The sequence below is a fragment of the Entelurus aequoreus genome, linkage group LG07, assembly GCF_033978785.1.
Source record: "Entelurus aequoreus isolate RoL-2023_Sb linkage group LG07, RoL_Eaeq_v1.1, whole genome shotgun sequence".
NCBI lineage: Eukaryota > Metazoa > Chordata > Actinopteri > Syngnathiformes > Syngnathidae > Entelurus > Entelurus aequoreus.
Window position 1 is genome coordinate 65,989,729 of NC_084737.1, and position 16,725 is coordinate 66,006,453.

Here is a 16,725-nt window from a genome sequence, read left to right on the forward strand (position 1 = left end):
CGAATGTAGGATGGTATTTATTTTCCTTCAAAACATTTGTTTAAAGATTTTCAAGCTAGAGATTTACACATGCAGACCAACAGGTGGCACCAAACAACATCTCCTCATGGGGGTCAAGGCTTTTGCTTCTGTCTTAAAACATTAGTAACCTGGAGTCTTCAAACATGCATAGACTTACTGAAATTTTTGTTTTAATAATTCTGCAAATTAGCAAACAATAGAGCATGAGTTGTTTTCAGGTAATAGTGAAGTGAAGCAAAATCACCCAACAGTTTTCTTGCATCATATTTTATCTATCTAGCAAGATGTTTTGTCTGTAATTTTGTCTTAAATGTTTCCAAAAACTGAAAAAGAGGGCTCCTTTTATATATTTCAAGGACAAACAAATGTGCATCATTGTCTCTCACCGTGTGTCCATTTTTACTTGGTTATCATCATATTTTTCCTGTCTACTACCCTTCTGTGCAGTGTTACGCTAATAATGAAACTTTCAGTTAAGAATATGCAACCTTTCTTGACAAAATTGTAGTTTTCACCATTCTTAATGGGAATGTATGAGTAGGCCTGGGCCGATAACAAATTTTGCTCAACGATATATTGACCTACAAATTATTGCCAATAAATGACATCATTGTCGATATTTTGAGACCAAATTAACCACTGATGTAATGATAATACATAATAATAATGCAAGTATACCCTTTCAAATGCAATAATGCTGTATGTCTTGTATATTTTAACATTGTAATTGAAATGTAAAGTTTTAAATCTACAGTTTAAATAAAACAAATACAAATAAAATAAACTCTATTAGCAAAATTTTGCACTTGAATTAAAATCACAACGAAAAGCAATAAACTTGGTTCTGTCTCTGGTGAGGAGGGGGTGAGGGACCCTAAAACCAAAACAATAAATTAAAAAGCTAAATAAAATATTGACAAACCAAGTTGCACTTCAATATTGAACATGTAGGCAGAGGTAGAGTTGTACATTACTTAACTGACAATCAAGTTGGGACCTTTTAAAAACAAACATGCATAGTAAGAGTATAAACACCACAGTATAAGAAGATGTATTAACAGGCCATATGCCAAACAACTTTAGTGTGGCATATTCTGAGCGAGGAACACCAACATAACATGACAACATGACAAATGTCTGTCAAACGTTTACAGCGTTTTTCGAAATGTTCATTTTTCAACAGTATTAAAGGGCAGCATGTTTTGGGTTTGTAGTGATTTGAACCACACTTTCCTTGAGCACACACTATTTTGTGCTGTTTGTTTTCTTCTGACCAAACGCCTCAGTGAGTGTGGACTGTCGGGACAAAGGCTCTGCATCTTTATGTGCATGTCTTTTACCAGTTGGAATTATTCAGTCGGGTGGTTGCTTTTTAAGTGGGCATCCAAGTTTGTCATGTTTGACTTCTTTGTTAGCACCATTCTCACGCAGATTCAGCAAACTGGCTCCTTTTGATAGTCTCATCGTGTTCCCAAGGTATAAAAAGGGAACCGCAAAGTCTTGAGGGAACACTATGCAGTATGTACATTTTACACTGTTTTATCACATATTTATAAACGATTACCAACTTTGAATAGGATGTTTTGCGCATATTTTTTTTACATAAATCTGCTAATTTTAGGGGTTAGGAATGCTGAATCGAGAATATGTGAGGAGCCACTGTAAACAGCAGCTCAAACAGGAGACCGCAGCTGTGGACTTTATGCGCAGGAAGGAATGCTTTTGTTCTTCTGTCGTGTAAATTAGAAAGTGTACATCAACAAATGTCAACCATAAAATCAAATCTTAATACACAGTATCAAATCGTAATGAATCGTTCATACACTAAATCAAATCGTATCAAATTGTATCAAATCGCTTATACACTAAATCGAATGGTATCGAATCCTTCACACACTAAATAAACCGCATCGAATTGTTTCATTATATAAATGAATAGTTTTTTAATCGCATCATAACCAATGTATTCGTCCATCACAAAGAGATTTAAATCCTTAGTATCTATCTGCGTGTGCATATGTATGAACATAAATATATATATATATATATACATATATATATGTATGTATGTATGTATGTACGTACATATATATATATATATATATATATATATATATATATATATATATATATATATATATATATATATATATACACACACACAGTCATGGCAAAAAATATTGGCACCCCTGCATTGTTGTCAGATAATGCACTAATTCTCCCAGAAAATTGTTGAAATTACAAATGCTTTGGTATTCACATGTTTATTTGTTTTGTTTGTATTAGAAAAACACAAAAAAAGCCTAATCTGATATTATTTTACACAGAACTCCAAAAATGGACTGGATAAAATTATTGGCACCTTTTCAAAATTGTAAGAAATAGTTGTATTCTAAGCATGTGGTGCTCCTTTAATTTGTAATTAAACTCACCTGTAGCAAGTAACAGGTGCTGGCAATATACAGTAGAAATCCCATTTGCAGCCAGTTAAAATGGAGAAACGTTGACTAAACCTTTGTGTTGTGTGTACCACAATGAGCATGGAGGAAAGAAAGAAGAGCAAAGAACTGTCAGAAGATTTGAGAACCAAGATTGTGGAAAAGCATGGACAATCTCAAGGCTACACGTCCATCTCCAGAGATGTAAATGTTCCTGTGTCTACTGTGCGCAATGTCATCAAGAAGTTTAAAGCCCTTGGCATTGTAGCTAACCTCCCTGGACGTGGACGGAAGAGAAACATTTATGAAAGACTGCAACAAAGAATTGTTAGAATTGCGGATAAAGAACCTCGATCCAGTTCCAAACAAATTCAAGCTGACCTGCAGACGCAGGGTACAACAGTGTCAGCCCGCACTATCCATCACCATCTCAATGAAAAGGGACACTATGGTAGGAGACCCAGGAGGACCCTGCTGCTGACACAGAGACATAAAAAAGCAAGACTGGAGTTTGCAAAAACTTACCTGAGGAAGCCAAAATCCTTCTGGGAGAATGTCCTGTGGACAAATGAGACTAAAGTAGAGCTTTTTGGTAAGGCACGTCATCACACTGATTACGGAAAACAAAATGAGGCCTTCAGAGAAAAGAACACCATCCCTACAGTCAAGCATGGTGGAGGTTCACTAATGTTTTGGGGTTGCTTTGCTGCTTCTGGTACCGGATGCCTTGACTGTGTGCATGGCATCATGAAATCTGAGGAGTACCAAAGAATTTTGGGGCATAATGTAGGGCCCAGTGTCAGAAAGCTGGGTCTCCGTCAGAAGTCATGGGTCTTCCAGCAGGACAACGACCCAAAGCATACTTCAAAAAGCACACAAAAATGGCTTAAGACAAAGCGCTGGAGAGTTCTGAAGTGGCCATTAATTAGTCCAAATCTAAATCTTATAAAACATCTGTGGAGAGATCTAAAAACAGCAGTTGGGAGAAGGCACCTTTCAAATCGGAGGAACCTGAAGCATTTTGTAAAAGAAGAGCGGTCCAAAATTCCAGTAGCAAGGTGTAAGAAACTTACGAGAAGCGATTGATTTCAGTTATTTTTTCCAAAGGGTGTGCTACCAAATATTAAATTGAGGGTGCCAATAATTTTGTCCAGTCCATTTTTGGAGTTTTGTGTAAAAAAATAACAGATTTGACTTTTTTTTCTTTCTTGTTTTATGTGTATTGTTCCAATGCAAATATGTGAATACCAAAGCATTTGTAATTTCAGCAATTTGGGAGAAGTGGTGCATTATCTGACAGAAATGCAGGGGTGCCAATATTTTTGGCCATGACTGTATATATGTAGGTACGTGTATGTACATAAATAAAAAATTTAAAAAAAAATATATATATATATATATATATATATATATATATATATATATATATATATATATATATATATATATATATATATATATATATATATATATATGTATATATGTATGTATGTAGGTAGGTATGTGTACATATACCCTGTATACGCATATATGTATGTGTGTGTGTATATATATATATATATATATATATATATATATATATATATATATATATATATATATATATATATATATATATATATATATATATATATATATACGCACATATATGTCTGTATGTATATGTACGCATATATGTGTGTGTGTATATATATACACGTGTGTATATTTATCTACGTGTATTTATGTATATACTGTATATATCCACCCGCTATTAGTCTTATTTTGTATACTCTGAAGAACCAGCATCCTCTATAGTATAAATTTGACCTTGGGTGTGTTCTGCTGTTTTTAAGCACTTTCTGCAATAAAGCTAGTCAAAGATCATCTCTATGACAGCACTCCAGTGTTTTTAAGAATACTGTATGCTGCAAAAATGTGAATCTCACAAGTTATTATGAACTGAACTCGCTGGCCACCAGTTGAATAGCCGAAATGATTTAAAAAAAAAAAAAAAAAAAAAAAGAGGACCAAAAATGGAACTTTGAAAAACACCACTAGTACAGCTAAAGAAGTTGAACAAATGACTACTGACTGTGCCTGAAGTTAAAAAAAAAATCTACAGCAACACTTTAGCTACACAAATAACATTATGAAAAACAATTGAAACTGCCAAAAAGGAGAGGACTTAAAGGGGTGCCAGAGGAACGCCTCAATTATGTAAAAAGGTTTGGACAGAGTTCCAAGTTCCTCTGTACAACAGGAGCACTCTTTTGTTTTTAGGAATTTGCTGCAAAAATGTTTGTCCCACAAGTTTTGAAGTGAACCTGGGGCTCTGGTATGGAGTCAATCCCGGGCCAGATTTAGCCTCCTGGGCGCTAGTTGAATATCCCTGATCTAGAGTGTAACTCATTGATACTTTTACTTCCTACTAGTTAGCCACTTTATAAAGTACTGGTGTCTGATATGTTTGTCTGCTCTTCCACAGGGGGAAATGCAACATTTCACATTTCTCCGACATTTTTGCTGCCAGGGAATTTAAAGCCCGCATTGACTCATTTTTCTACATCCTCGGATACAACCCAGAGACCAGGTAAGCAGCTTCCTTTTTCTCCTATCAAACCTCATCTGGGTACTTACTGTATTATTAACTCAATTAAATAATGTTGATGGCGATCATGATCAATTAGACATCCATTACATATAGGCTCCAGTCACCCCCGCGACCCCGAGAGGGACAAGTGGTAGAAAATGGATGGATGGACATATTGACTTATAGAGACTGCACAGACCTCACACTCAGCAGGTTGAGGGTTCGAATGTTGGTTTTGTACCATAAGTAAGGATGTGTACAGAGTACCGTTTTTTTTAGTACCGGTTCCTAATTTGGTCGGTCCTCCTGGACCGTGACGATTCTAGACTAACGGTGCTGCTATGTGCTTTTTTTTTTTATCCAGCTGACTGTCGTAAATATGACACGCTGTATCGTTCGGTTCAGCCGCCGCTGCATACACATATCAAATCAGCTTGTAATAATTATAAATAGGAAGCAACACCAAACAAAAGTTTGTAACACCAAAATTCATCCTCAAAAATCCCTCAGTTCAAGTCGTCAGTTAAAGGGGAACTGCACTTTTTTGGGAATTTTGCTTATATCGTTCACAATCTTTATGAAAGACGTGACGGTGGATGTATTTTTTTAATGCATCCGAAATGATAAATAAATAAAGTATTTGAGCTTCCACACTGAAGCTGCTGTTTAGTTTACTTGGTGGCACTTGTGTTACAGTGCTGTTATAACACCTCTACTTAAATGATAAATGGGTTGTACTTGTATAGCGCTTTTCTACCTTCAAGGTACTCAAAGCGCTTTGACAGTATTTCCACATTTACCCATTCACACACACATTCACACACTGATGGCGGGAGCTACCATGCAAGGCGCTAACCAGCAGCCATCAGAGGCAAAGGGTGAAGTGACAAGGACACAACGACGTGACTAGGAAGGTAGAAGGTGGGAATTGAACCCCAGTAACCAGCAACACTCTGATTGCTGGCACAGCCACTCTACCAACTTCGCCACGCCGTCCCATGATGCACAGCTTGCTTTTCTCTGCATTTAATTGTTGCTACCTCAGCAAACAATAGTAAATACCTGGTAGATTTTCCAAAAGTGTTTTGTTTACATCTTCTTTTCATTTGGATTTATGGATTGCAACGCCTTGAAGTTAATATTTCTACAATTTGCTCATAATTAATGCAGGCACCATATGTTGTGTATGTGTCTATTTAAAAAATAAACACATGACTTTGTTCTGACATGATACATTTATTTTATTTTCACCATGCACAGCTTCCATCTGCATGGAATTGCACCGTAGTGATGCATGGTTGGTTATGGTTTGAGTTCATATCCAACAATTGCGAGAACAACTTTTTATTGTCAATATCAACGACCGAGTGTATATTTTTGATGTTTTCTGCTGGTGGTGTGCCCATGCATTTTTTCAATGAACAAAAATGTGCCTTGGCTCCAAAAAGGTTGAAAAATACTGGAGTAGCCTACCTATGGAAGTGACAGAAATAAATATCATACAATAAAAGGGGATAGGTTGATTGGCAGCACTAAATTGGCCCTAGTGTGTGAATGTGAGTGTGAATGTTGTCTGTCTATCGGTGTTGGCCCTGTGATGAGGTGACGACTTGTCCAGGGTGTGTTCCGCCCGGATGCAGCTGAGACAGGCTTCAGCACCCCCCGCAACCCCAAAAGGGACAAGCGGTAGAAAATGGATGTATGGATGGACTCTTTTTAATAAACAATGACTCCTTTTGTTAAAGAACGACTCCTTTGGCTAAAGAACGACTCCTTTTGCTAAAGAACGACTCCTTTTGCTAAAGAATCACTCCTTTTGGTAAAGAACGACTCCTTTTGCTAAAGAACGACTCATTTTGCTAAAGAATCACTCCTTTTGGTAAAGAACGACTCCTTTTGCTAAAGAATGACTCCTTTTTGGTAACTTGCTCCAACAAAGAATGACTCATTTTGCTAAAGAACGGCTCCTTTTGCTAAAGAATCATTCCTTTTGGTAAAGAATGACTCCTTTTGGTAAAGAATGACTCCTTTTGGTAAAGAATGGCTCCTTTTGGTCACTGGCTCAAAAAAAGAATGAGTCTTTTTGGTAAACAATGACTCTTTTTTATAAACAATGACTCTTTTTGATAAACAATGACTCTGTTTTATAAACAATGACTCTTTTTGATAAACAATGACTCCGGCTTCCAAAAAACATGCACCTGGGGATAGGTTGATTGGTTTTGATTGATTGATTGAAACTTTTATTAGTAGATTGCACAGTGAAGTACATATTCCGTACAATTGACCACTAAATGGTAACACCCGAATATGTTTTTCAACTTGTTTAAGTCGGGGTCCACTTAAATTGATTCATGATACAGATATATACTATCAAATATATACTAACATCATAATACAGTCATCACACAAGATAATCATCAGAGTATATACATTGAATTATTTACATTATTTACAATCCAGGGTGTGGGATATGGAGGGGGGGCGGGGGGTTAGGTTTGGTTGGTATCAACACTTCTGTCATCAACAATCAGCATCAACAATTGCATCATCAGAGAAATTGACATTGAAACAGTGTAGAACTGACTTGGTAAGATATGTACAGCAAGTAGTGGACATAGAGAGAGAGATATCAGAAAGCAAAAGAAAAACATTTGATTATTTACAATCTGGGGAGGGTGTTAGTTTAAGGTTGAAGTTGCCTGGAGGTGTACTTTTATTGCGGTTTTGAAGGAGGATAGAGATGCCCTTTCTTTTACACCTGTTGGGAGCGCAACACTAAATTGGCCCTAGTGTGTGAATGTGAGTGTGAATGTTGTCTGTCTATCGGTGTTGGCCCTGTGATGAGGTGGCGACTTGTCCAGGGTGTACCCCGCCTTCCGCCCGGATGCAGCTGAGACAGGCTCCAGCACCCCCCCCCGCGACCCCAAAAGGGACAAGCGGTAGAAAATGGATGGATGGATGGACAATAAAAGCAGCACCCTCTGCTGGATCTAGCTGCCACTGATTGTTATTATTATCCACATGATTACATAGGGACTGTGAATGATTCCAAAAAGTGCAATTCCCCTTGAAATGAGAAAATAGAACAACAAGATATCATGTGAAGTGAAGTGAATTATATTTATATAGCGCTTTTCTCTAGTGATTCAAATCGCTTAATATAGTTAAAGGCCTACTGAAATGAGATTTTCTTATTTAAACAGGGATAGCAGATCCATTCTATGTGTCATACTTGATCATTTTGCGATATTGCCATATATTTGCTGAAAGGATTTAGTAGAGAACATCGACGATAAAGTTCGCAACTTTTGGTCGCTGATAAAAAAAAACCTTGCCTGTACTGGAAGTAGCGTGACGTCAAAGGTTGAAGAGCTCCTCACATCTGCACATTGTTTACACCAGCACCGAGAGCGATCCAGACCGAGAAAGTGACGATTACCCCATTCATTTGAGTGAGGATGAAAAATTTGTGGATGAGGAAAGTGACAGTGAAGGATTAGAGTGCAGTGCAGGACGCCAGGGTGTATCTTTTTTCGCTCTGACCGTAACTTAGGTACAAGGGCTCATTTTTTTCCACACTTTCTCCTTTTTGTAATGTGGATCACGGATTTGTATTTTAAACCACCTCGGATACTATATCCTCTTGAAAATGAAAGTCGAGAACACGAAATGGACATTCACAGTGACTTTTATCTCCACAACAATACATCGGCGAAGCACTTTAGCTACGGAGCTAATGTGATAGCATCGGGCTTTACTGCAGATAGAAACAAAATAAATAAACCCCTGACTGGAAGGATAGACAGAAAATCAACAATACTATTAAACCATGGACCTGTAAATACACGGTTAATGCTTTCCAGCCTGGCGAAGCTTAACAATGCTGTTGCTAACGACGCCATTGAAGCTAACTTAGCTACGGGACCTTTTCAGAGTTACGATAAAAACATTAGCGCTCCACCTACGCCAGCACCTCATCTGCTCATCAACACCCATGCTCACCTGCGTTCCAGCGATCGACGGAGCGACGAAGGACTTCACCCGATCATCGATGCGGTCGGCGGCTAGCGTCGGATAGCGCGTCTGCTATCCAAGTCAAAGTCCTCCTGGTTGTGTTGCTGCAGCCAGCCGCTAATACACCGATCCCACCTACATCTTTCTTCTTTGCAGTCTTCATTGTTCATTAAACAAATTGCAAAAGATTCACCAACACAGATGTCCAGAATACTGTGGAATTTTGCGATGAAAACAGAACTTTTTGTATTGTCTATCCTTCCAGTCAGGGGTTTATTTATTTATTGGATACTTCCGTTTCAACCATTGACGACACGCGCATACGTCATCATACATAGACGTTTTCAACCGGAAGTTCCCCGGGAAATTTTAAATTGCACTTTATAAGTTAATCCGGCCGTATTGGCATGTGTTGCAATGTTAAGATTTCATCATTGATATATAAACTATCAGACTGCGTGGTCGGTAGTAGTGGGTTTCAGTAGGCCTTTAAACCCATTACTCTCACATGTTGCACTGACAGCAGTCGTCGTGTATGCACTGGGGGGTCTTCCTCCTCCTCCTCCTCTGCTTCACATGCTTGATATTCAAAGCGGCGTGTCTGCTGCCTCGCAGTTAGTTGCACCCGTGTTTATTATGGCGCAGACACACTGAGGGAGGGGGGGAGGTGGGGGCAGTGATTTCCGTCTCGTGCGTGCGTGTGTCCGCGCCTCTGGTTGGCCGCGCGCGCCTCTGCGAGGTCGCGGCACATGCTCAGTGTCGTCCCCGGTAAACAGCGAGGCGAGCTCGGCGGCGCCGTGCACTGTGTGCGTGTGCGCTTCGCAGGCGGAGGTCACGACTCAGTCAGTGCCTGCCTCTCCATTTTGAGCACCCGCACACATAAGGTGGGAGAGGGGCTGCCTTGCACACCGCGCACTGTCACCCAGAAAAAGGGGGGCTCCATGGCCGACATGGACGACTTGTTCAGCCCGCGGAGGTAAGGTGTGCGCCCTGGAGCCGCTACTAGCTAGGCAGCGTTGATGCCGCTCTCTCTCTCTCTCTCTCTCTCTCTCTCTTTCTTTATTTGTTTTGCATGCATTTCCACATAATATGCTATTGTAGTCGTCATGCAGGCACGCGTGTATTTCCACCACGAGCAAACGTGGCTCCATTTTGTTTACAACCAGATGACATGGCGCTCACTAGCAGCATGAGAGCAGAGTCTGCTGCTGCCCGAATAAGCTCGACTTCCACTCCGGTCCAAATCATTTTTAAACACCGCCGAGTTGGCTCTTGTTTGTACTGTGCTGCAATTATATGTCAGTGTGCCACACACTCGCGCCGCCATTGGTTGAATTTGATAAAGGGGCGGGGCTACTCCTGATTACACACATACAGAGACTTGAATTGTCATCCATCCATTTCTACCGCTTGTCCCTTTTTCGGGGTTGCAGGGGGGGTTGCTGGAGCCTACCTCAGCTGCATTCGGGCGGAAGGCGGGGTACACCCTGGACAAGTCGCCACCTCATCGCAGGGCCAACACAGATGTTTATTGTAATTACTATGAATATATGATTAACAACTAAGAATCATTTTTATTTTATTTTTTTATTTTTGACATCCAACATCAGACATTTCTATCCATTACATCATATTTACATACACTATATACCGTATTTTTCGGAGTATAAGTCGCTATGGAGTATAAGTCGCACCGGTCGAAAATGCATAATAAAGAAGGAAAAAAGCATATATAAGTCACACTGGAGCAGAGATATTATCGGTCGATAAATGCTTTAAAATGTAATATCGTAAATTATCGGTATCGTTTTTTGTTATCGGTATCGTTTTTTTCCTGTTTTTTTTTTAAATTTTTTTTTTTTAATTAAATCAACATAAAAAACACAAGATACACTTACAATTAGTGCACCAACCCAAAAAAACTCCCTCCCCCATTTACACTCATTCACACAAAAGGGTTGTTTCTTTCTGTTATTAATATTCTGGTTCTTACATTATATATCAATATATATCAATACAGTCTGCAAGGGATACAGTCCGTAAGCACACATGATTGTGCGTGCTGCTGGTCCACTAATAGTACTAACCTTTAACAGTTAATTTTACTCATTTTCATTAATTACTAGTTTCTATGTAACTGTTTTTATATTGTTTTACTTTCTTTTTTATTCAAGAAAATGTTTTTAATTTATTTATCTTTTTTTTTTTTTTAAAGTACCTTATCTTCACCATACCTGGTTGTCCAAATTAGGCATAATAATGTGTCAATTCCACAACTGTATATATCGGTATCGGTTGATATCGGTATCGGTTGATATCGGTATCGGTAATTAAAGAGTTGGACAATATCGGATATCGGCAAAAAGCCATTATCGGACATCCCTACACTGGAGTATAAGTCACATTTTTGGGGGAAATGTATTTGATAAAACCCAACATCAAGAATAGACATTCGAAAGGCAATTTAAAATAAATAAAGAATAGTGAACAACAGGCTGAATAAGTGTACGTTATATGACGCATAAATAACCAACTGATAACATGCCTGGTATGTTAATGTAACATATTATGGTAAGAGTGATTCAAATAACTATAACATATAGAACATGCTATACGTTTACCAAACAATCTGTCACTCCTAATCGCTAAATCCGATGAAATCTTATACGTCTAGTCCGGGGGTCGGCAGCCCGCGGCTCTAGAGCCGCATGCGGCTCTTTAGCGCCGCCCTAGTGGCTCTCTGGAGATTTTTCAAAAATGTATGAAGAATGGAAAAAGATGAGGGGGAAAAAAAAATCTATTTTTTTGTTTTAGTATGGTTTCTGTAGGAGGACAAACATGACACAAACCTCCGTAATTGTTATAAATCACACTGTTTATATTAAATATGCTTCACTGATTCAAGTATTTGGCGAGCGCCGTTTTGTCCTACTTATTTTGGCGGTCCTTGAACTCACCGTATAGTCTGTTTACATGCATAACTTTCTCCGACTTTGTAGGACGTGTTTTATGCCACTTCTTTTTCTGTCTCATTTTGTCCACCACACTTTTAACGTTGTACATGAGTGCACAAAGGTGAGTTTTGTTGATGTTATTGACTTGTGTGAAGTGCTAATCAGACATATTTGGTCACTGCATGACTGCAAGCTAATCGATGCTAACATGCTATTTAGGCTAGCTATATGTACATATTGCATCATTATGCCTAATTTGTAGCTATATTTGAGCTAATTTAGTTTCCTTTAAGTCTTCTTAATTACATTTATATCTCATGACACATGTAATATGGCTTTTAATTTTTTGCGGCTCCAGACAGATTTTTTTTTGTTTTTTTTGGTCCAATATGGCTCTTTCAACATTTTGGGTTGCCGACCCCTGGTCTAGTCTCTTACGTGAATGAGCTAAATAATATTATTTGATATTTTACGGTAATGTGTTAATAATTTCACACATAAGTCGCTCCTGAGTATAAGTCGCACCCGGCCAAACTATGAAAAAAAACTGCGACTTATAGTCCGAAAAATACGGTATCTGTTGTCTGCCCTAAATGTCAAAATATTTTTTTGTTTATATCCCAACAATGCCACCCACCCCCCCACCCCCCAAAATAAAGAAACGGCAAGAAACCTAAATAATAATATTTACGGATAAATCAATTAAATAAAGAAAAAATAAATAAGACTTTTTTTTTAAGAATCATTTTTAAAGTTTATGTGGGAATTTAAAAAATAAAATACTGTTTTATCTTTTAATGAATCAATATTTTGGGCGTTTTTATGTTGTGTACTTGCAAGAATAAACTATAATAATAGGCTAACAAATCAACATTTAAAAACCTTTCAGAGGACAATTCCCTTAATTTCTCAGTGACGTATACAATTAATATTATTAATTAATAATATTAATTGATCGCGGGGGTGCTGGAGCCTATCTCAGCTGCATTCGGGCGGAAGGCGGGGTACACCCTGGACAAGTCGCCACCTCATGACAGGGCCAACACAGATGTTTATTGTAATTACTATTAACATGTGATTTAGAACTAAGAAATCATTTTTAAAGTTTGTGGGCAGACAAATGGAATTTAAAAAATAAAATACTGTTTTACCTTTAAATTAATCAATATTTTGGGCGTTTTTATGTTCCATTGCTTCTTGTGTACTTGCAAGATTAAACTATAATAATAGGCTAACAAATCAACATTTCTTTTAAATGAAACCTCTTAAAGAACAATTCCCTTAATTTCTCAGTGACGAATAAAATTAATAATAATTGGTCGCAGGGTGCTGGAGCCTATCTCAGGTGCATTCGGGCGGAAGGCGGGGTACACCCTGGACAAGTCGCCACCTCAACGCAAGGCCAACCAACACTGATAGACAACATTCACACACTAGGGCCAATTTTTAGTGTTGCCAATCAACCTATCCACAGGTCGGGATAAGCGGTAGTAAATGGATGGATGGCTGGATGGATGTAATATTAATTGGTTTGGATAGATGGATTAAAATGGCTCCTCAGGTTTTGGAAAACTCTGGGTACATAGTAGTGATGTCCCAATACCAATATTTTGGTACCGGTACCAAAATTATTTCGGTACTTTTCGATACTTTTCTAAATAAAGGGGACCACAAAAATTGCATTATTGGCTTTATTTTAACAACAAATATTACGGTACATTAAACATATCTTTCTTATTGCAATTTTGTTCTTAAAAATGGTGAACATACAAGACACCTTCTCTTTTAGTAGTAAGTAAGCAAACAAAGGCTCCTAATTTATCTGCTGACATATGCAGTAACATATGCGGACCGGTACTTTTCAGAGGCGGTATAGTACCGAATATGAGTCATTAGTATCGCGGTACTATACTAATACCGGTATACCGTACAACCCTAGTACATAGTCATTTGTACTTACTTCCCTTAAGTTGTGCTGCCCTGTGCTGTTTAAATTGTGATTTGTGCGATTAGTTTTTCCACTTGTTAGATATTATTATACAGGCCAATCTGAGTTAACCCTAACCCCCCATTTTGCTCCAAATTAAACAAAAACGTTCTGTTGTTTGTGCTGTTATTACTGTTTGTACTGCTATGGTTTTTGAGCTATTAAACATTTATTCTCTGACAAAAACATCATCCAGCCCTCTCACTTGCTTCAAATAGAGGAAAAAATGTGCTGTTTCTTTTGTGATGTAAAACATGTTTTTGTATAAAATTGCTTATCCAAACTATGATAAATAAATAAAAACTTTATTTATTTTGTCTTTTTTATCAGGAGATCTCAAAGGGCTACAGGTTCCAAAATATTTTTTAAAACGGTAGAAAGGGGAAATAAAATCTCTATAAGCCTAGTTAAGATTTTGGTCTTAATTCATAAAGATTTTTCAACCAGATGAGTCATCCGGTTCTTCCGAGAACCGGCTCTCATGGTTCCGTTTTCTGGGAATCATTTGACAGTTTTGTTAACCATTTCCTTATGGATGGCTGTGGGCACGCATAACGTCACCACGGCGCCGATCAGCAGCACAGACGTCAGAATTATTCAGGAGAAAGGAATACAACAGGGCAACTTGCAATACTTGCATATTGGATATTGCATCACTTTGAAAAAATACTAGCAAAAACATTAGCAGACACAGCATGTGATAACGTTAAATGAATGATACGTTTTCGAATCACCGCCAGCAGCGGCTGCAAAGTCAGCACGTTGTCTGCTGTTAGTACCGTAGGTTACTAACAAACTAACACTGTCATAATGTTAAAACAAGCTATTATTAACTGTAAACATGAAATGAATGTTTCTCATGCATCACATGACAAGACGGCATCTGCATGCCACTTTCCAAGAGGTGTCCTCCACAGCGTGAGACATCGTGATTAGTCTTAAATATCATGAATGCTTCCTAAAAATGCAGATACGCCTAATATTTGACAAAAATAATGGTTAATTTTCATCGTTGATGGTTGAAAAATTGCACAGTGTACAGTTCTACTTGAATTGACTTGCTTATATTTGTCTTTGACTGACATAGTTGTACTTACTATTGAGTGCTCACTAGAGATGCGCGGATAGGCAATTATTTCATCCGCAACCGCATCACAAAAGTCGTCATCCACCCGCCATCCACCCGAACCACCATTTTATCAAAACCACACCCACCCGCCATCCGCCCGTTGTTATATATCTAATATAGACGATGCAAGGCATGCAGCAGAGACATTAAATGCGTGCCACGCATGAATATCTCTTGGCCACGCATTAGAGGTAGGGATGTCCGATAATGGCTTTTTGCCGATATCCGATATTCCGATATTGTCCAACTCTTTAATTACCGATACCGATATCAACCGATACCGATATCAACCGATATATGCAGTCGTGGAATTAACACATTATTATGCCTAATTTGGACAACCATGTATGGTGAAGATCAGGTACTTTTTAAAAAATAAAATAAAATCAGATAACTAAATTAAAAACATTTTCTTGAATAAAAAAGAAAGTAAAACAATATAAAAACAGTTACATAGAAACTAGTAATTAATGAAAATGAGTAAAATTAACTGCTAAAGGTTAGTACTATTAGTGGACCAGCAGCACGCACAATCATGTGTGCTTACAGACTGTATCCCTTGCAGACTGTATTGATATATATTGATATATAATGTAGGAACCAGAATATTGATAACAGAAAGAAATGGGGGGAGGGAGGTTTTTTGGGTTGGTGCACTAATTGTAAGTGTATCTTGTGTTTTTTATGTTGATTTAATTTTTAAAATTTTTTTTTTTAAAAACGATACAGATAATTAAAAAAAACGATACCGATAATTTCCGATATTACATTTTAACGCATTTATCGGCCGATAATATCGGCAGGCCGATATTATCGGACATCCCTAATTAGAGGCTAAGAGATATTAATGCGTGATAATATTATTTATCATTATTATAATATTATTGTCATTTCCATTAAGAAAGTGTTGACTATTGTTGCCAATGCCCTCCGATCAGGAGTGCGTTCCTCACACTTTGTGTGCGCAGTTGCAGCAAGCAGAACGATGCTTTTAAGAAGTTAAAAAAATGTTTTACAAAGACTAGGCCTATATTTTCGTTAGGTAAAAAATATGTTCTGAATTTATTTCACTGAATATTAACTTGTTAACGTTATAATGCTCAAATAGGGACGAGGGCGGGGTGCACAGTGAAACAGTGAACAATTTCGCGACAAAGATGAACCTTTATTGATTGATTTGTAGCCATGACAAAATATCAGACAATCTCCATTGTCAACGACAGGCAGGAAAATAAAGTTAAACTCATAGCCTATGTTGTAGGCAAAGGCATAGGCTCATACGTTTTTAAGTTTAAATAAAAAAATAAATAAAAAATGTGCCTCATAAGCCTTAGGCTGTCAATCACGCGCACAAATTTAAATTATACAATAACATATGTATGTCATCTCTATTTAAACAAAAATAAATTAAATAAATAATAATAATAAATTACCTGCAACTTATTGGCCAAGGCAAATAGCTGAAGGTGGGAAATCAAACCCATCAGACTGCACTTTATCATCAAACTTGAATTATAATGAAAATAGACGGTCGCGACAAACAAAGCAGGCTAAATAGCCTTACATTGTAACGAATCGGAGATGCGCTTCACTTGAAAGCGAGGCCA

The 16,725-nt window shown here is 37.8% G+C and overlaps 1 protein-coding gene across 4 annotated transcripts in view; it reads left to right on the top strand.

Moving 5' to 3' along the window:
- Window positions 1-16,725, top strand: part of rerea (arginine-glutamic acid dipeptide (RE) repeats a) — a 312,621-nt gene that overhangs the window by 238,929 nt on the left and 56,967 nt on the right. For 3 of the 4 annotated variants that reach the window (XM_062054272.1, XM_062054270.1, XM_062054271.1), the window contains exon 6: window positions 4,927-5,031. In XM_062054272.1, the coding sequence (XP_061910256.1) occupies window positions 4,927-5,031 (105 nt within the window). Of the gene's footprint in view, window positions 1-4,926; window positions 5,032-9,782; window positions 10,025-16,725 lie in introns of those variants that run through there. The other variant, XM_062054273.1, reaches the window with a different exon arrangement.